Below are 22,561 nucleotides of genomic sequence, written 5' to 3' on the forward strand. Positions count from 1 at the left end.
CCAGAATTTAATTGCCCATATTTAAGGTGCATATAACACACGAGTGCGTATTATACGCGAATAAATAAGTCTTGTATACATTGATCAATCGGAAGGGGTGCTAATTGGGATTGTTCACTAGCCAATATATTAGCAAATATCGCCGTGGGCGCTTATTAGAGCAGGGTGCTTATTACGTCGAATACGGTAATTAAACCAGCGGTAGAGAGAGTTTTTAGTCCACTAGTCCTTACAATGATAACATATAGCAAAACCCTTAAAAAGGGTAAATGTCTACAAGTCCTCATGATACTTTAACTATTGGGCAGTTTGGCAAGGACTATAAGACTAGTGCCAAATTGTAACCCTGCAAAAAGAGTCTTTCTCGGGATAAACATGATAAATGAAGCTTAACCTTGTTTCTCCTTGTCCTTAAAGCAATGTTGAATGTTTAAGACTGACGAGGTCCCTAAATTCAACCTGACGAGGTGCCTACATTCAACCTGAAGAGGTATCTACATTCAACCTGATGAGGTCCCTACATTCAACCTGAAGAGGTATCTACATTCAACCTGACGAGGTCCCTAAATTCAACCTGATGAGGTCCCTACATTCAACCTGAAGAGGTCCCTACATTCAACCTGACGAGGTCCCTACATTCAACCTGACGAGGTCCCTACATTCAACCTGACGAGCTCCCAACATTCAACCTGACGAGGTCCCTACATTCAACCTGACAAGGTCCCTACATTAAAAAATGACGGGGTCCCAACATTAAATCTGAGGGTCCCTAAATTCTACAACTACAGGGGCCCACCATAAAAACAAAACAGCGTTCAAATCTTCCATTATTGTGCAGCATACACCATTTAGTGTAACACATGAACACATCCCACTGTAAACCTTGCAACAGGAAGTGCATATCTGTCTCCCTTGTTTTGAATACATTATCCCCTAAGAATTCATTTAATGAACTAACAGCAAATAATTGATTACAGATATGTAAATGTGACAGGGTGGTCAGGCTTGGTGACTCAGTTGATTGCATGTCAATATACCCCAAAGGAGTGGGCCCGTGCTCCTAACACCAATCACTGACCCGTGAAGATCCGGGTTAGAATAGGTCTTCTGCAAACCATGCTTGCCGTAAAAGGCGACTATGCTTGTCGTAAGAGGCTACTAACAGGATGGGGTAGTCAGGCTCGCTGACTTGGTTGATGCATGTCATCGATCCCAATTGCGTGAATCCGTGCTCATGATATTAATCACTGGATTGTCTGTACAGATTCGATTATTTACAGACCGTCGCCATATAGGTGGAATATTGCTGAGTACGGAGTTAAACAACAAGCCAACCAACCAACATCAATCACTGGTTTGCCTGGTCTAGAATCCATTATTTTATTATTAAACATATTTTATTGTCCAAAAAGACAAAGGGATTGGGCACAAGTGCAGCACTTATTACCGCCTTCTCCCTAAATTCTCTATAACCGATTATATATAGGCAAGACTTTAAAACTTTGGTAACTTATACAGATATATGATAAAAACTTGGGACCGAAAATTGGCCATTGACAAGTTATGTACATGTGTGCCCGGGTCTTTTTTATTATAAATGGAAGTTACAAAATGAATTTGTTTTTGATAAACTTGGATGAAAATCTAATAAGGTATTAAGGTCTAACTAAGTTGAGACAGAGAGCTGTTTGAGCCACTCTGAACAGTGTTTCAGTCCTATCATAGCAAGGCCCGAAGTGAAGCAGGGATTTGATGTTTTTCACAGTAGTGAGAAAGGTATGGTGAATAGGGAAGAATGAATCCATGAATTAAATGTATGATTGAGGAAGCAAAGTACACAAAACAGACCCGGAAATACAGGAAACTCACAACATAATGAACATGATACAGTAAAAAAATAAAATTGCAATGTCCTATACAAATTCTCCATCGATTACATACCCTGTGTTCAAGAGTGAGTGAGTGAGTGAGTGAGTGAGTGAGTTTAAAGCCGCTTTGAACAGTATTCAGTTACATCATGGCGTGTTAGCTTGTTTGGGGAAGTGGTACAGATCTTCACAGGCATGGGTATAGTGCTGACAAACCTAGAAATAACTTGGTTTCGAAACCATTATTTGAGATTTCAAGCTTGCCCAAGGGACGGAACTCTGTTCAACAATTTGTGGCGCCTCAGATGACGGGGCCATCCGTGCCTCAAGCATGAAAGTTGGGGGGGGGGTCATTTGTCTCAATGCTAAAAGTTAAAGATTTAGAGGTTCCCAAGATTGAAATACTTTAGAAGGCCTGAAGCACACCACAATCCCCCCTCAGTTTCAAACACTGAATATCACACTGCAAACCCATTCTCCATATATTCTTTGTCCAAGCTAGAACACAAATCAGCACAGAGTAATATGCTGTCAATCATCACAAGAACCCCATCAGACCCCACCCCAAGACAGTTGTCTGTCTTCATTCTGCCAGTAGTTGATTGATGGACGTATGGACAAGGCAAATATACTCAATTAAACTGTAAACCAGTTATTTGCTTATTTTGGTTATTTGCCTATTTTGGTTATTTGCCTATTTCTTGCCATTGACAGAACGGAACATGTCAATATTTATAGAATCAGATCTACAATATAGACAGCATGTACATTAAAAATGGAATTGTAACATCATTCTGACAGGTCTATATTGGGGACAGGATATTGCTTTAAGCAGGTCAGATATATATAGAATACTAAACGAGCTCCCGTGTAATACCAATTTTATGAAACGAGTGAATAGTTGTGGTATCTGACGAGCGAAAGCGAGTCAGATACAACAACTATTCACGAGTTTCATAAATTGGTTTTACACGGGAGCGAGTTTAGTATTTTATTTATTACTTGCAATTTATAACGTTTTTTTAATTATACTGTTGAGTATGAATAGGCTGACACCTACATGATCCACGACATAGTCCAATTGAGTTTAACAGAATAATACTTCAAACACGTCAAAAGTTGAAACGTATGAATTTCATACCATGCAACGGGTCTACCTTTAGAATTCACAAAATTATCGTAGGGCTAAGACTTTCGCATCTCACATACTTTAACTTAGACCAACGACTGTCGTTGCGCTACAATACGATCGTCTTGTGGAACGGGCCTTGCACCTCAAAGTTTTCAGTAACGTCACAATACCCGATGACGTAATTTGTGGAATTTTGATGCAAGATCCATCGGCGAAACAATGCCATGTGACGTCAGCCTAGCAACAAGGTTGCTGGGGTCATCGAGTGTGCATAAGCTCCTCTCAGTGATCTATCAACTCCACACGCAATGTCGTTGAATAAGCCAAGCGATGTTGAGAGCTTTCAATATTTGTTCGTGAAACATGTTCCGAGAGTACATAAGCACGCGTTTTGGTATTACACAATGTGTAATAAAGCTATATGTTTATTAAACGGGTGATCTCTTCACGGGCAAGTAATAAATCCCTTGAATAGGGCAAAGACCAAATGTTAACACATGATAACAGTCAATATACAAAAAACACAAACAATGCTGGTCTTTGAGACATTTATCACCTTGTGAAACCAACATTGTGTATGGTGCAGACACACCATCAATCAGGATGAATCTGGGATTTGAACCCACAATCAAAGGACTCTGGCAACTCCACACAACAGCATTATAGATGACAATAAAGCTACAAATTCAACAGGGAACATAATCCAGCAAATAAATAATGCAGTCATGGTACCAGGTGTCCGGAAAGGACTTACCAGGGTTCCCAGGAAACAGATCATGCAGTTATTGGTACCAGGTGTCCGGAAAGGACTTACCAGGGTTCCCAGGAAACAAATCATGCAGTCATGGTACCAGGTGTCCTGAAAGGACTTACCAGGGTTCCCAGGAAACAGATCATGCAGTCATGGTACCAGGTGTCCGGAAAGGACTTACCAGGGTTCCCAGGAAACAGATCATGCAGTCAAGGTACCAGGTGTCCTGAAAGGACTTACCAGGGTTCCCAGGAAACAGATCATGCAGTCATGGTACCAGGTGTCCGGAAAGGACTTACCGGGATTCCCAGGAAACAGATCATGCAGTCATGGTACCAGGTGTCCGGAAAGGACTTACCAGGGTTCCCAGGAAACAGATCATGTAGTCGTTGTACCAGTTGTCCTGAAAGGACTTACCAGGGTTCCCAGGAAACAGATCATGCAGTCATGGTACCAGGTGTCCGGAAAGGACTTACCAGGGTTCCCAGGAAACAAATCATGTAGTCATGGTACCAGGTGTCCGGAAAGGACTTACCAGGGTTCCCAGGAAACAGATTATGTAGTCATGGTACCAGGTGTCCGGAAAGGACTTACCAGGGTTCCCAGGAAACAGATTATGTAGTCATGGTACCAGGTGTCCGGAAAGGACTTACCAGGGTTCCCAGGAAACAAATCATGTAGTCATGGTACCAGGTGTCCGGAAAGGACTTACCAGGGTTCCCAGGAAACAGATTATGTAGTCATGGTACCAGGTGTCCGGAAAGGACTTACCAGGGTTCCCAGGAAACAGATTATGTAGTCATGGTACCAGGTGTCCTGAAAGGACTTACCAGGGTTCCCAGGAAACAGATTATGTAGTCATGGTACCAGGTGTCCGGAAAGGACTTACCAGGGTTCCCAGGAAACAGATTATGTAGTCATGGTACCAGGTGTCCGGAAAGGACTTACCAGGGTTCCCAGCAAACAGATCATGCAGTCATGGTACCAGGTGTCCGGAAAGAGATCATGCAGTCATTGTACCAGGCAAGTGATAACGGTGTTTGTATCCACATCGAAACATCAAATTTATTGCAACAAAAAGGTTGTATATCCATAGTATTATCTTGCTTGTCCATTATAACAACTTCTAAATGCCACTTCATGGTGCGCGGTGTCCAGCAAACAGATATTGTAACCATGATAGGGTGTACAAATATACAAATAGTCAGTGAATTAATGAGCAAACCCATAGATTTATAGTCCTAGCTCACTGAGATACCATGCTGCAGTTTAACATGAATACCCTACTCAGACACAGTATACTGACTCCAAGCCGACCAGTCCTTGTTTTAGCCCCTTAATGCAGAGCGCCAGAAAGGGTAACAACAAGTACCATCTTTTACGTCTTTTGGTATGACGCGGCCGGGGATCGAACCCCAGACCTTCCGCTCTACCACCCGCTCTACCACTAGACCACGGAGGCTGTCCTCACAGTAAGGATACAGGGTGTCCAATAGTCTAGTTGCAGACACAGGAAGGATCTTGATAAGGGCTCCAGAAATGTATTTTACAAACTGTACCTGGAGGGGATGGAACACTCTATCTAACACACTACCCATTGGCCTAACAAAGAACTGACATGAGCAACTGCCTACAAGCCCTGGAGAACTTGCTAAATGTTACATGCATCCTTAAGGAAAGCAGAATTTTAACATTTTGGAGTGAGTGAGTATGGTTTTACGCCACTTTTAGCAATATTCCAGCAATATCACGGCGGGGGACACCAGAAATGGGCTTCACACATTCTACTCATGTCGGGAATCGAACCCGGGTCTTCAGCGTGACGAGCGAACGCTTTCACCACTAGGCTACCCGACTGCCCCTTAACATTTTGGAAGTGTTCAGTTATCACTAATTAGAAATAAATGTTTAGCTGTGTCCTAGGTTGACTTAATTTTTACCAATCCTCAGACACAAGTCGAGTCAGGCGGAAATGCAGAGTGTGCCTGGTGAATCAGTTGTACTGACTGCTAGTTTATAATGGTGTAATGGAGGTACTTCAGTTGCATCAAGGCCTGTGGGAATCTTGTTCATGGATAACACTGTGATGCCTCTGGACAAACTGTGGCTCGAGTAGGTGACAGGGCCGTAAACATACGCTCGGTCACACAGGTCATAGCTGGTGATACAGTCAAGTATAGCTGGTGATACAGTCAAGTCATAGCTGGTGATACAGTCAAGTATAGCTGGTGATACGGTCAAGTATAGCTGGTGATACAGCCAAGTCATAGCTGGGGATACAGTCAAGTATAGCTGGTGATACGGTCAAGTCATAGCTGGTGATACGGTCAAGTATAGCTGGTGATACGGTCAAGTCATAGCTGGTGATACGGTCAAGTATAGCTGGTGATACGGTCAAGTCATAGCTGGTGATACGGTCAAGTATAGCTGGTGATACAGCCAAGTCATAGCTTGTGATACAGTCAAGTCATAGCTGGTGATACGGTCAAGTATAGCTGGTGATACAGCCAAGTCATAGCTTGTGATACAGTCAAGTCATAGCTGGTGATACGGTCAAGTATAGCTGGTCATACGGTCAAGTATAGCTGTTGATACAGCCAAGTATAGCTGGTGATACAGCCAAGTCATAGCTGGGGATACAGTCAAGTCATAGCTGGTGATACAGCCAAGTCATAGCTGGTGATACGGTCAAGTACAGCTGGTGATACGGTCAAGTCATAGCTGGTGATACGGTCAAGTCATAGCTGGTGATACGGTCAAGTATAGCTGGTGATACGGTCAAGTCATAGCTGGTGATACGGTCAAGTATAGCTGGTGATACGGTCAAGTATAGCTGGTGTTACGGTCAAGTCATAGCTGGTGATACGGTCAAGTCATAGCTGGTGATACGGTCAAGTATAGCTGGTGATACAGCCAAGTATAGCTGGTTATACAGTCAAGTATAGCTGGTGATACGGCCAAGTCATAGCTGGTGATACGGTCAAGTATAGCTGGTGATACGGTCAAGTATAGCTGGTGATACGGTCAAGTCATAGCTGGTGATACGGTCAAGTCATAGCTGGTGATACAGTCAAGCATAGCTGGTGATACGGTCAAGTATAGCTGGTGATACGGTCAAGTCATAGCTGGTGATACGGTCAAGTATAGCTGGTGATACGGTCAAGTCATAGCTGGTGATACGGTCAAGTCATAGCTGGTGATACGGTCAAGTATAGCTGGTGAAACAGTCAAGTATAGCTGGTGATACAGTTAAGCATAGCTGGTGATATACGTCAAGCAGGGATTATCCTGGAAATTTTACCAATGAGAGGAAATCTCCCCTGGTCCAAAAGCAATGAGATTTTTTGGAGTATGATGAGATTTTGCTAAGTTTCAGAGATATTTCATCTTCACATAGTAGGGAAATTGTATTTGTTTTTTGGTACTTGTGACTCCAATAATGCTGCAAGTAACATACTAGGTTATATAGATATATCCTCGGATATCCTATTTTTGAACATTAATCATTCCACTGCGAATACATGTTTTTAAAAATATTAGCATTAGTATTAACACAAAATTACATCCGACTTATATTTCTGTTCATTGTCTACTTTAGGAGAAATTACACCAACATTTATGTATTTCTGTTCATTGTCGACTTGATGGTGAATTATTCTCGAGGACAATTATAGATCGTTTGGGAGGCATGTTTACCACCATCAGCTGTTCATTTCGTTGGCATGCAGGAAACAACAATCTGCAGTTATCAAATTTCGACAATGTGTGTTTAGATCGTAATTCAATATACACATGTATTTAGAGTGATGACATGAAATAGCGACTGTTGTAAATGGTATTACAGTTTGTTGGCCAAAAGTATATTACTTACATTCCAGTACTTTCGTCACTTTCGTCAATTTCGCCGTCTTATTTCCGTCTGAAGTGTGTATCAAATCAGAGGCCGGGTATCTGACCGTATCAAATGATATCTTATCAATATGGACTTTTCAATTAATTTTAACATTATACAATGACTATTGCTCCAAGTTCACCCTCTTGTTTAATTAGCAACTATTAAGTCATATATTTCACACAGAAGGCGGCGTGTTTGCTATGTGCAGCAGCCAGGAAATGTTTACAAGTAACTGAAGTTGAAAAGACTCTTGACATTCACGATGTTTGAGACTTACATTTGAATGATTAAGTCACAGTTTTCAATTTTTATGGACAAATATGGAAGCAAACGTATCATAGCATTTTCTAAATAATCTAAATCCAAAGTTTGTAATTCACGCACGGTTGCCATTCATTCTTGCACGAGGGTACATTAATGTTGGTTGGTTGGTTGGTTTGTTCTTTAACGCCGCACTCAGCAATATTCCAGCTATATGATGGCGGTCTGTAAATAATCGTGTCTGGACCGGGTACATTAATGAAAACTCTTCCACCGGTGCCGTCACCAGCTTGGCGATTCTCACCTAAAATACAATCGTTTCTGATCTGCAATTTGTAGATTATTATAGAGAAAGAGTTGTATGCATATTCATTTAGTTTTTGTTTTGCTGTCATTCCAAAATCGAAATTTGCTCTCGTTTTGAAACTTTACCTGTGATTTCCTTTTTTCTATTGATTTCTGCACAGACGCACATACATGAAGATCAACGTCTTTGATTTCTCCTAGGATTTAAGTCTTAAAAAATATGTTTAATGAATTGGAGTTGTAGATTACGGAATAAGATTTTCGTGCACTACCAAAGTATTTAGTTGGTAAAAACAAACACTTGTTTTGCCAATCAGGGATAAAAAAAACTATTGCACACTCCACCACTGTCAGCTGATGCAAAGCTCCATGCAGTGATATAGGAATCGGTTATGCACGGAAAGAGATAGCATGCAATGTTGCGAGTATGCAAACCGCTGTTTCTGTTGACGACTTTAGATGATTGAATAAACTAGCGTGTTAGTTTTTTATCGACATTTTTAGGTACCATAGATAAATGTATTCTAGCAATACGACATTTTCGATTTTTATAGGTGAAAATGAGAATGTTAATGCAGATAATTCTATTGAAAGATCTACGCGCTTTTCAATTGCGCTGATTGAATGTTGATGCTATATCTACGACAACTATGCAAGAATATCGCGGAATTGTGTCCTAAGTCAATCCCTGGTCAAGTATCGCTGGTGATACAGTCAGGTATAGCTGGTGATACAGCCAAGTATAGCTGGTGATACACGGCTAGTAAAGCTGGTGATACAGTCAAGTATAGCTGGTGATACGGTCAAGTCATAGCTGGGGATACAGTCAAGTATAGCTGGTGATACGGCCAAGTCATAGCTGGTGATACAGCCAAGTATAGTAGGTGATACAGTCAAGTATAGCTGGTGATACAGTCAAGTATAGCTGGTGATACGGTCAAGTCATAGCTGGTGATACGGTCAAGTCATAGCTGGTCATACAGTCAAGTATAGCTGGTGATACGGCCAAGTCATAGCTGGTGATACGGTCAAGTCATAGCTGGTGATACAGTCAAGTATAGCTGGTCATACAGTCAAGCATAGCTGGTCATACCGTCAAGTCATAGCTGGTCATACGGTCAAGTCATAGCTGGTCATACAGTCAAGTATAGCTGGTCATACGGTCAAGTAAAGGGAAAGTATATATATGTTTACATTTGTCATGGTTTGACAAATGTGGAGTGTGTGAGTGAGTGAGTGAGTGAGTGAGTGAGTGAGTGAGTGAGTGAGTGAGTGAGTGAGTGAGTGAGTGAGTGAGTGAGTGAGTGAGTGAGTGAGTGGCAAGTGTATTGAATTTAGTTCCCCTTCCAGACCACTGACAAGCACCACATAGAAATGACGGTATCTTAGTTCATCTGCCAGACAACAATGGTTGCAGAAAATCCTAGGTGTATGCATGATCTACTTCACATCTACCAGTACCACTGGGAATTAGACAAGGGCTTAACGCTGTTCAAAATAAAGGGAGTCCTGTCACCTTGAGGTTTGCACCTTGAGGACATACTGAATCTTTATCTGTTACCATTAGGGCCATGACAAGGACACCTGGAGTTTTATGCTAATTTCGAGCACCAACATGGCAAGCCTATTGGGGGCACGACACTAGGGCTGGGATGGGTAACTCGGTTACCCGGTTGGGTGGGTACTGAGTAGGACCTGGGTACCCACAGGAGTACCCGGACACGTGGTTAAGCACGTGATATATTGTTTAATGACAAAAATTATCTAGAACTCTATGGTTACACTTAAGTCACTAATGTCCGCATTTCTTTCTGACTATGCACCCATTCCTTGATATAACTTATTTCAACTTCAGTATATGAATGACAAGATTGTTAAATACATGTATCTAAATACGTTTTGCCAGGGCTGTGCTAAAAGTGTTCCCAATCGACATTTTGAGACATCTCCTGAGACCTACAGTGGGTACCCGGGTAGGGTCCGGTAATAGGGGGTGGGTACCTGGATAGTAAATTTGGACTCGTCCCAGCCCTACACGACACACTGTACATTTATTTAGTCATGTGCACTATATAGTCATGACAAGATCAACTTTCAGTCTACAGGATATTAATAACAAATAACATGCCGGTAATAATTATTGTATTGATTGACATAACATATAAAACTAACAATGAAAACAAACAATTAATGTAGCAGTCCCTTCGATGTTATGTCTGGCTCAAAAACAATGTTAGTGTTTACTGTTGAGCATTGAACACATGGGTAGAAGAATTACTTCCCTTGCAGTCAACACCATAGAAGCCACCATGCACACTGATTACCCAACCATTTCAAGAGCTGCATGACTGAGTTCTGTACAGGCCTGAGTCTGATACCCCACATGGGAAAACAGTGTCACCCATTAAATAGGGATGTTTAGGGTTACATGATACACCAAGGGAAAATTCTAGGGTGGGGCCTTGTGCTTTTAGACCCTAAATTTGAAAAAAAAGCCCACATTTTCAAATACAATGGGGCATTTTAACATTGTGCTGTGTTGGCAAGTTTGGGTATACCTCTGTAACAGGGGTTCGGAAACGGTCATATGCGCCGGACATGTCCGATTGGGAATCTCAAATGTAAATTTTTCTGTTCGGACATTTTAAAAAACAAACAACGCTTTTTGAAGGGGACGTGGCCTAAATGCAAATGTCTGATTGGGATTTTAAATTTTCCGGACCCCTGCTCTGGAATATTTGAAATTTTCTTATTAATCCAAAAATCCTTGAGTGAACCCCGTACACCTAAAAGCTTTTCATTATTCTTTATGTCTTTGTATGACAAACCATACATAAAAACTATGCCTTAGATCTATGAATTCACCATGTATGCTTGATTACATCCTGGGGATGACAGTTGGGAAGCCCAGTGTCAAAACGAATACAGTGAGTGAGTGAGTGAGTTGGATTTAACAGTGCTTTAAACAGTATTTCATTAATAACATGGCATGTCAGCCTGATGTTGACTGAAAGCATTAAAGCATTTCACATTTTTCCCTTTTGATGAAACCCATGAGCAGAGAGTGCATTTTTGGTGCTGACAAACCAAAGATTATGATCAGGACGCAAACCTGAGATTCAAACTAATGATCAGCAGACCCTGGCACAGGTAAGGGACGCAACTCTGAACAGCAAATATCAGCAGCTCAGACACAACAGTTCCACCCAGGGACTGTAACAGAAATTGTTCATTTTTCATTATAAGGTATAAAATGTAATAATTTCAAATAAAATGTTCATTACTACAAACAGAACCCATCTCAGTTAGACTCGCTAGTAAAAATTGTGCATACGACTCTCACAGTGAGTCAGTAATAATTGTGCATATGACTCTCACAGTGAGTCATAGTCATAATTGTGCAAGACTCTCACAGTGAGTCATAGTCATAATAGTGCATGACTCAGTGAGTCACAGTCATAATAGTGCATATGACTCTCACAGTGAGTCATAGTCATAATTGTGCATATGACTCTAACATGGAGTCATGATGATACTTATGACTCTCAAAACAATATGCAGTGACTCACAGTTCTCATCATGCGTTTCGAGGCCCATTGCCACCAATCTGTATGGCTGGCTAAAGAGATTGATAGTCGTATTATCGTGGGGAAGATTGGTTGGTTAGTTGTATAACGCAGCACTCAGCAATTTTCCAGCTATATGACGGCGGTCTGTAAATAATCGAGTCTGGACCAGACAATCCAGTGATTGACATCATGAGCATCGATCTACGCATTTGGGATTGATGACATGCATCAACCAAGTCAGTGAGCCTATCCACCTGATCCCATTAGACGCTGCGTACGTCATGTATCTCGTGGTCTCGTGGGGAAGAAATATTGTTGATAATCTATATGAAATTTGTGTCATCAATATCTCACATAAACTATTGTGATAAAATAAAGTTTTAAATTGCTGAAGCAGACTTGTTTTTGTCCACACACCTTAAATGTCCACAAAGTAATCCATGCATAAATGTATCACCACTCACCAGTGATGTGAAATATGTTTTGCTTTTGAGCTTTTTGTATATTTGCTGAAAGTTACTTCTCCGATATTTATCGAAAATTGACGAATATCGATCTCTGTGATCTGTATTTCATCAGGGATAGGCACGGCCATGAGGCTGTTGGCTCGATGAGACTAGTGAAAGTCCAGAGAGACTAGTTGTTTTATCCCAAAATCTAGTTCTTTACACAAACAACTCATCTGAAATGAGCGGCCGATGCGCTGGGTTTGACCAATGGAGTCCACCCTTACTGATACATCATTGGTACAAGCTCAATGATTGTCAGCTTCATATGGGAAGAAAGCCTGAAGTGATGCAGGTCTCAAACGTTTACCACTTTGGTGAAAAGCGCGAGCACGGGTTTGGTGCTGACAAACCTGGAAACAACCGGGACGAACCAGGATTCGAACCCACAATCATAGGTTTCTTGGATGTCCAAAGCATAAAACTCTACACAGACGACAGGGGCACCAGTGTCCCTGTTAAGAATCATAAAGTAAGATTGAGATGAATGACACATTAAGAAGACATATTACATCATTATAAAAGATGAACATAGGCCCAACCCAAACAAAATTAGTCCTTTAGAACTAACAGCTTGTATACATATCATCATAAAATATACTAATCCATTTTGGATAGGGATATTTTTTAATCTTTCATGAAACACCAAAATGATGCTCATAATATGCCAAGGTTATATTCAAATACATTGAGTGAGCAAGTGAGTTGGGTTTACGCCGCTTTTAACATTATTCCAGTTATGTCACGGCGGGTCAGCTTGATGGGGGAGGAAAGCCCGAAGTGATGCAGGTCTCGGACGTTTACCACTTTGGTGAAACCCACGAGCACGGGTATGGTGCTGACAAACCTAGAAACATTATCAGGGTGAACCGGGATTCAAACCCACAATCATAGGTTTCTGGCATGTCCATGGGACGCAACTCTGCACAGCGAATCGCGGCGCCTTACAGCACCTTTTACAGCAAGCATGGGTACCTGAACACCTTGTCAACCCCGAATCTTCACGGGTCATGTGATCCATAGGGTTGCCTAGTGGTTAGAAGACCTAGGTTCGATTCCCCAAATGGGTACAATGTGTGAAGCCCATTTCTGGTGTCGCCCACCGCAATATTGCAGGAATATTGCTAAAGCGGCTTAAAAACACTCACTCACTCACCCATTCATATTTTTTTCAATGCTATTTTGTCTTTTGCACTCAATAAATCTGTTTGGGGGAATGAAGACTTGTTAAACTCTAGCATTGATGTTTTATATTTATATGCATTTGTATCCATGCAACACATTGTGGAGAAATACCATGACGTGGCGGAAGATAAACAGTCACAACCCTATGTATCGTTTATTAATAATACGCGATTTTCCGCGTTTCCGCGGAGATTTCACATCCCTGTATTATAACTGAAACAGAGTTCAGAGCTCCAGATAAGCTTTTGGTGTTGTGGGTATTTTACCCATGCATTTTAAAATCATTGGGTATCAGTAATTCTATCTGTGTATTCAAATTTCTGTTACCCACTAGTTTTTACACATGTGGGTATTTAAGTTAAATGTTTAAAAACACTATTCATCTAGTCCCTGCAAACTGGTGCTGTGTGGGTTCGAGATCTTTATAGGACTCAAAAATACCACGATACTTCCACAAGAAAGTGTGATGGCAAATGATCATGATGTAACTGTCATCGTGGAGTTTGGCAACGTTGACGGAATGCCCGTTTATAATTTCAAAATAAGTTGCTGATTTGCTTATCGAATACGCAGGGTTACTTCACAATATTTTGATGATACGCACAAGTTATATTTTTGTAGCGTATCCTGTAATGTTCGTTGCGTATTTGATACGCTTGGATTATATTTTACTGTGTATTTCTGCATTTCTGATGTGTATTTCACGCAGACACGCAGCTTATCTGGAGCTCTGGAGTTTGTATGCAACGATCACTTACTCAGGGACCAGATGAGACAGTACTGAAAACAACCAGAACACAATGACAACGAACCACATGTTGTTTGTTTGTTGTTTTACGCTGCACTCAGCAATATTCCTGCTATATGACAGCGGTCTGAAGAAAATTGTGACTGAACTTTGTGTGAATGACGGTAGATCTAACTAAGTTACTTCAGAGATGACGTCATTGCATTGAACACGAAGTTGGAAGAATTAAAATCAGGTAATTTGCATATGTTTTTTGATTTGTTGAAAGTTGGTACTGACAAAAATTTCGGGGAACTGGTACTTTTTAGAGTTGCCAGTGCACCAGGACAGGCAGTATCAAAAACCAGCAGGAACACTGACACACGAAACTTGAATCGTCATTTTGTGAGATTGCAATACTCTAGAAATAGAACAGAAACAATAGAGTTGCCTCCCATAATGGCAGAAAAGAATAGCGCCACCTGTAAGCATGGCAGATTACAAGAACATTGTAGCTGAGGGCTCGCTGACTAATTGTTACATTAATAACCATCCCTTCATTTAAACCTGTTTTGCTTTTGTGGTTTGCTTTAAGGAAGAAAAAGTATATTGTGATACCAGTAGTAAAGTCAGTCCATTTCATGATACAAATCGTATCGAAAGATACCAGTTGATACTCAGCTCAACAAAGAAGTATGACTGTCCTGAATCTTTGAAACTAATGAACATTGTGGTTAGCATGTTAACGAACCCATATAGAAAGAAAAAATTCAAAGTGCCAAGGATCAATTCTTGACTTTCTTCAACAAAGCACTGACCATCCATACACGCTGAAGGGCTTCCGAGTATGCGCAGTGATATATCAGTAAAATTCTTGGAATCAAGTGCAGTGTGTCACATGTTACATGGACAGACATGGCCACTGGTCCGTTAATTCAAGACTAGTGAAAATCCCTGAGGCACTAGTTGTTGTTTTTCCCACAATCTGGTCATTTTACCATCTTTTAATATCTTTTGGTATGACACGGCTGGGGATTGAACCCCGACCTTCCGCTCTCCAGGTAGATGCTCTATGCACAAGACCACAGTGGCAGTGAGACTAGTTTGATAGTAAGCCTGGTGTCTACCCGTGTCGCCAGCCTAGAACACCCAAATTATAACTGAGAGGCCCCTGGACTCAAATATAGATAGATCTAGGGCTGGGACGAGTCCAATTTTACTACACGGGTACCCACACCCCTATTACCCGACCCTACCCGGGTGCCCGTTGTTGGTGTCAAGAGATAGGTACAAAATGTCCGATTGGGAATAGTTTGACAGTAGCCCTTGCAGAATGTAACTGGATACATGTATAAAACGATGTGGTCATGCATACACTGAAGTTGACTGACTTTGTTCAAACATATAAGTCAGAAGGAACGTGTTCATAGTCATGAAGAAATGCGAACAATAGAGACTTAAAATTGTCATGTAACCATGTAGTTATATTGTGAATTTTTGTCATTTTTGAAACAATACATCACATGACTAACCACGGGTTCGGGTAGTCCTGTGGGTACCCGGGTCATACTCAGTACCTACCCGACCAGAGTACCCGAGTTATCCGTCACAGCCCAAGATAGGTCCATTCAGTCTGTACTTGCCTTCAATATATGGCAAACTGTCACTCCTGTCATTCTCTTTACCAGATATGCATAAAATATGCAATCATTTTGTCATTATGAGCTTTGGGAGCAATTATATCAAATACTGCATCATGGAATCAGATACATAATGTAAATTACAATTATACATACATATATCAAATCAAATACACATATCCTACACTAAAAACATCTTTCACAGACTCAAGCTTTGGTAGTCTTGGCAACTGATTTAACAGTTTTTTTACTGATAATTTAGTTAGAATGAATGATATTTCTAGAAATAAGCCAAATCAAACTGCATTTAATAACATAAAAAACCCTCCAATAATGTCCTGTTTGTATTGTTAAAATGTCAAAGTCACTGTAACCTTTCAGCATTTTTTCTACCTCCAAATGAATTAGCTATTTCATCTTTTTTAGAAGCTGAAAAGGGAAGGCGCTATATTCACTTTGAATGATCCCCTCATTCATCAACATCATTCATACTTCTGACAATCATTCATTCAACCAACATGCTTCAACAAGCATGATGTTAAACATCATGTTTTCTGTAAATCTTTTCATTGTTCTTGATAGTGATTGTTATAATGAAGGCTGTCACTGATAAAGTATGAGAAAAAATTGTTATTAGGAAATGAGGGTCTCACATCCTGTAACATCATTGTCGTCATGCCAACAACAAAAAATTAATCATAGTGTATATATCAACAAGAGACAAATATTCGGCAATTCTCCTGTGAAGGAGTCAAAATAATTTTGTCATATATTGTCAATATGAGGAATCATAGTTTGACCATTTCTAGAAGAGATACTGTAATGGTTGTCTCAATCATACAAATAATTATTTTGTTATGTATTTGATGTTCTTGGTGATAGTACCTTCACAAAATGTGAAACAAATCAGTAATACTTCGTTCAATGTGCAAGGTCAGCAATGGCCTAAATAATCCCCATGAACAGCTGACCGATCTTGTAATTGCCTTCTAGCTGAATCAAGGGCAGTTCTGGAATGCTACTAATTTATCACCTGTCAAACTGAATGTCACATGCAAGGAATATCGTATCCAACATGAATTGTCCAGAAGTAAAAATGGACTCTCCGTGCCCTAACCAATAAACATGGCAGAGGTTCACAACACGGTGTTGACACACGAGTGCAACCTGCGGCAAGATTTTGCCAAACACGAGTCAACAATTTACACCACTGACGTCACCATAAACAATATGGCATTTAGATTTAAGAATTAAATGTTCTGCCCTCTGTGGCAACTAGTTGCTGTGAAAATGCGCTAGTGCTGTAACAAAATGGCAGACGGATGTATCAACTTAGGCTTGTCACCAGGTTCTGGGGTAAATTAATTGGCATCCGATAATACTAGCAAGATGGACTGTAAGGAAATTTTCGCCAAATTTGGATACAGGGCCTATAAAAGGGCGATCTTCTTATTCCATGGTGGTTATATGAACAAAATAAATGGTCACATTTGTAGTAGGTATATCCATTGTGACATATAATATCTGATCTGGTAAATAATTGCCCCACGATTTACCTTGGCCGCGATTTTGTACCGATGAATTTCCACTAGAGCTGTTTGTGGTCCAAGATGGCGGTCCCCAAGTGTTCCCGCTAGACATTCCTTGCAAACAAACTGGAAATTCACCTTTATGGCACGCGATGGCCAAGGATCTGTCCTTTCAATCTTTGCTTCGATGATTAAACATTTTTTCTAGTTTTGCAAAAACCCGATTGCATTAATCGTACGTGTAAAAGATGGTGGTCTCTCACGGCTAACTTTGTTGATGTTAGGGCACGTGACGTCATCCACCGTAGCCGTATTCCCAAGCACGCCAATGCGGCGAGGGGAGAAGATGTCGCTTGTTCCCGTGTCTCCAGAATAAGAATTTACAAGGGTCAACAGTCTACGCCATCAACAGTGAAAATGCGCCTTACAAAGTATGCCAGTCCCTGGTCACGATAGCGGTAGCAATCGGTTGTTCTCGGATGTTTCCGGTGGGGGATGCCCTTCGTCAAAGGGATTCCCGCCCTGACATCAAAGCTGGTTGCCTAACAACTTCCACCCCCCGGAAGAATCAAAGTTTTTCAAAGATATTTCATCATTGGTGTCACTATTCAATATTTTCGTATCCGTATTTAGTTTAACTAGGACACAATATGACAGATCTCATTGAAGCAAGTCCAGGACTTGTGACCTCACGTGAACTCTCGCTAATATCAAAGGTAAGTATGATATCTAAAAGTAGCGACTACCTGATTCGTGGTCAATGACTTATACAGCCTTAATTTTAATCAACTGTTATTTTTTAATTAATTGCTGTAAATGATCAAATTTCTTGTATATTAATATCTATTAAAGTCATTATTACACTAAGAGAGATGACTGGATCGATGCATACAGCTATGTGTATTAATGAACAAAACGTGTGTGACGGGAGAAGGGCTACCTCTTTTTACATAACAGGGCTAAATTTTAAGAGCATTTTCTACATACGGGCATCTTGCTCCCGCCAAAAAATGCCTAGGTGACGCAAAAAGAGGCGAGATCGCATTACACATAGTTAACTTAAACGTCTTCACAGCTCCCATCAACCGTCTGGCTAACCTAGGAAAATAAAAGAGGGAACAGTATGGCCAACTCGCAGACATATAGCTCTCTTACGATGAGGATGAGATAACGAAAATAATAAATGTTGTCGCAGTAATATTGATATCAATCAAACTGGTAAAAGTAATCAGCCCATATACCCTTTTTGTAGTAAATCCATAGGGGGGAGTTATGATAGTCGAAGTCTAGTAATTTCTCACCCTTCTCAGTCAAAGCGAAATGCAATCGGAGGCGCGCAGTGCTATTTAGAAATCTCGGTTTCATTTCCCTGTCCATATTGTACAGTCATTGTCACACAGCCGCACAGGCAGGCAACACGCGTACACAAGCACGTTTACGCATCGCACGTGCACTTGTGACATCACAAGCACCTGTTGGTATCGTGAAACATATATGACGTCACTATTTCTATCTTATGACGTCATAATTCTATTCTTAGTGGATGGCATTTTAAAAAAATGAAACTCTGAAAATCGATTATTTTACACGAACAAAGAACCGCCGAGTCATTATGTTATCTCAGCAGCTTTTATAGTGTGAGTGTGAATATGCACGAGCTTCTGTGAAAGGATCTTGGGCGCAGGAAATGTTCCGACGATTTGGGGACTACTATCTATGCAATGATTTATTGGAAGTAATACGAATCCATTGCAGAGATAAAAATTATTTGTGTTCATTTTTCAGTAAATACATAATTTTAAAAAAATCATAATTAATGTTCACTCAATTAAAGGCATACTAAATGTGTAACTAATGAGGCATTTTAGTTCAAAGAATAAGATTGACAACATTTGAATTTCCCAGAAACATACACATTCAAAACTCGATGACTGATCATTGAGCAACTCCTGCCTACAACAATCATATATAAGAAATCATATATAAAATATATAAATATGTAAATATTCCACAATGAACACGATACGTGATGAAATATAGAAGAGCTTTATTTATAGATATTACTTTCCCGACTTATCATTATAACAATTGTGATATGCGTCGACTTTAAACATGTCAGAGAAACCCACTGTATTCAACATGAATGTGGTCAGAATATCTTCATCTTTATGACGCATTAATGGTCAAGGTCAGCTTTCCGCATGGTAACGGAGCTGATCAATATCCCCACGCTCATACACAGCCTGTAGATACACCACATGTCGTCTTGTACACGTATGCAGCGGGGCCTGACCTTTAGCACGACTACAACATGCAATGAATATTGCAGCATCTGCATCTGCCATCTCGTGGCCGCCGCCGCACACCGCCTTGCTCCTGCAGTCGTACCAACATGCTATTGACATGACATATGTCGATCATATCAAACATGGCGTTGTGGATAAATCGCCGTGTCCTTTTTTCAACCTTGTCGTGCTTATAACAAAATGTCAACAATTTCATAATTCGTTTAGTAGTTAGAATCTCGGTTTAGATATCCGTTTGCAATCAGCGGAAACTTGCATTGGAAAATGTATTCTGTTTTACAAAAAAGCATGTGCGATCGTCCATGTATTTCAAGCTTTGGCGATATTGGCAGATGGTGTACATTATATTTTTGAGTTTATGAAGATTTGCATTGTTTGATTAATTGGGTAGATGTATTTGCATAAAGGTACAAAAGAATGTATATAGAGTTTCTTTTTTATGAAATTGAAAATTAAAAAGACTGTTGTTAAATTTGGTTATGTCCATTGACCCGTCACTCATTCCTGCAAAGGTTTGTAAAAAGGTTATCTATGGCTGGGAAATTGTGTGTAAACATAAATTGGTTGAAAGGTGACTCGGGCAAGAAATGAATTTGCAATCACGTGACCCCTACCATGTGCCGAAAAAACAAACAAATTAATTGATTTTCAATATAATATGTCAAAGATACCCACCAGCAGTTGACGATTTTGAGAACTTTTCTTTTTGAAATTTTAAATGTTTTATATCAAATTATATTTTAAAAATGAAACCACGTAGAAGTATTCTTTGAGTGCTGACTAAGCGCCAGTGCAGTTCATTTTTTTGATATAATGTAGCTAACTTAAGATATGCAAATAAATCAACTGAGAGGTATAGTTTCTTTTGCTCCTCAGTATACTAATGTTAGTTGCTATTCTTCGTGATGGATTTGTTTCAATTACTTTGTCGACTGATCCTCCATTCAAACATTTCACAAAAGTGCAACACATTTTTTTTAAAAACAGTCTTTATGCTTCCCTCGAGAATGGAAGTAATATGGAGAAGTGTGTTACGGGAGAAAAGAAATAACTCAACGTCAATATGGAACTTTTAATTAATTCTTAATTATTTTTTTAACCATTACTCATATGCGATGAATTAAAAAAAACCTGTAAACGTTTGTTGTGTTTGAATTTCGATCATTAATTCCACGGTTTAGGACAAAACAAAATCAGAGAATGATGCACTACAACTAGCCAAGAATAATGCACTACAACTAGCCAGGAGTAATGCACTACAACTAGCCCGGAATAATGCACTACAACACTACAACACTACAACTGGCTCCTTATTTCACGTACCCGTAAAGATCCGGGTAGAATAGGTCTTCAGCAACCCATGCTTGCCGTAAGAGGCAATTAACGGGATCGAGTGGTCAGGCTCGCTGACTTGATTGATGCATGTCTGTATCCCAATTGCGTGGATCGATGCTCATGATATCAATCACTTGATTTTCTGGTCCAGACTCGATTATTTACAGACTGCGTCATATGGCTGGAATATTGCTGAGTGCGGCGTTAAACAACAAACCAACCAACCTTATTTCACGAAGTCGGCTTCATTTTACATCATTTCTTGCAATTTATGTGGATGGTTTAGTTCATGTGAAAACAGGCGTGGTACGGAGGTATAGTTTTAGCTAGTTTTCAATAATTTAATACAACGTTTACATTGAGTCTTGTATCTCTCTATTTAGATTTGGGGAGTTGGGAAGCCAAGCGTTTAAAGCGCTCGCTGTTCTTGCCGAAGGCCCGGGTTCGATTCCCCACATAGGTACAATATGTGAAGCCTATTTCTGGTCAACCCCGCCGTGATTTTACTGGAATATTGCAAAAGGCGGCACAATACTCGCTCTATTTAAACTCCAAAAAATACAAAAAGTAAAGAAAAAGAATCACTAAATTCAGTTTTTGTATTTTTTAGAGGAATAGTCTCTTCCGTTATGTAAGTCAACAAATTTGAGATGACATAAAAGGCCCAATATGTTTTTGACAAGGAACCTTATTTTATAAAAAAAAATCGTATATAGTTAGATTGATGACCAGGATTCATTAGCATAGGCAGAATTGTTTTAATTGCTGGCTATATAAAAGGGATAAATAGCAAGAGTGATAAAGATTGATGAATGAGTTCACAGCAAAATTAAAAATAAACAATTGAGATTAGTCCATTCTGCCGATACAGTGAAGTAACGCGCTTTCGTCATGGACAAGGTGCAAGGGAAGTAACTCTTACATTTAATTGCACTGAAGGAAGTGATCGCTTCTTGACAGGATCAAATGTCCCAAACGGCAAATAATTCACTCAAGCACTATTTTGTAAATCTATAACTACTTGCAATTGACGATTTGTATGATGTGCGGAACAAAAATACTTTAGTTAGTCAGAAACCATGTCAAAATGTATATATATATATCTTGAAGCTGTCGATCGGACGTAATTCTGTAACAGCACGAGTTCAACATCGGTATTCATCATTCGAGTATTTTCTACTATGGTCAAAGTTGAAAATGTGTATTGAGACTCTAGGAGTGTGTTATAGTTCTTTCCAACATGCCCCAGATCAAACGACATTCCTTTCAGCAGTTGTCGAACAATTCGCACCATGCATTTGACATCTGGATGAAATTAACGCCCTCCGGCGTTCTCAAGGTCGACCGGAGAGGTGAACACCCTAAGGAAAACATGTCGCGATTATCTATAACCTTTGACCTGATAAGTCCTACGGGTCACGTTGGTCTGACCTAGCCAATCACAATATTAAGCAGCCCGGACCTTGTAATATACCGTTACCTATTGTATTTGAGAGCGAACAGTGAGAGATATAATTACTGTTACCAATAGCGACTCATTGTAAGCTGGGC

General features: G+C 40.1%; 1 protein-coding gene across 6 annotated transcripts in view; it reads right to left on the bottom strand.

Moving 5' to 3' along the window:
* Positions 1–17,877, bottom strand: part of LOC124123019 (serine/threonine-protein kinase tousled-like 2) — a 68,932-nt gene extending 51,055 nt beyond the window's left edge. For 5 of the 6 annotated variants that reach the window (XM_046486258.2, XM_046486262.2, XM_046486257.2 and 2 more), the window contains exon 1: positions 17,397–17,877. In XM_046486258.2, the coding sequence (XP_046342214.1) occupies positions 17,397–17,481 (85 nt within the window). In that variant the 5' untranslated portion in view covers positions 17,482–17,877. Of the gene's footprint in view, positions 1–11,325; positions 11,369–17,396 lie in introns of those variants that run through there. The other variant, XM_046486259.2, reaches the window with a different exon arrangement.
* Positions 17,878–22,561: the final 4,684 nt, after the last annotated feature.

This window comes from Haliotis rufescens, unplaced genomic scaffold (assembly GCF_023055435.1).
Source record: "Haliotis rufescens isolate VD_foot unplaced genomic scaffold, xgHalRufe1.0.p SCAF_10, whole genome shotgun sequence".
Classification (NCBI taxonomy): domain Eukaryota; kingdom Metazoa; phylum Mollusca; class Gastropoda; order Lepetellida; family Haliotidae; genus Haliotis; species Haliotis rufescens.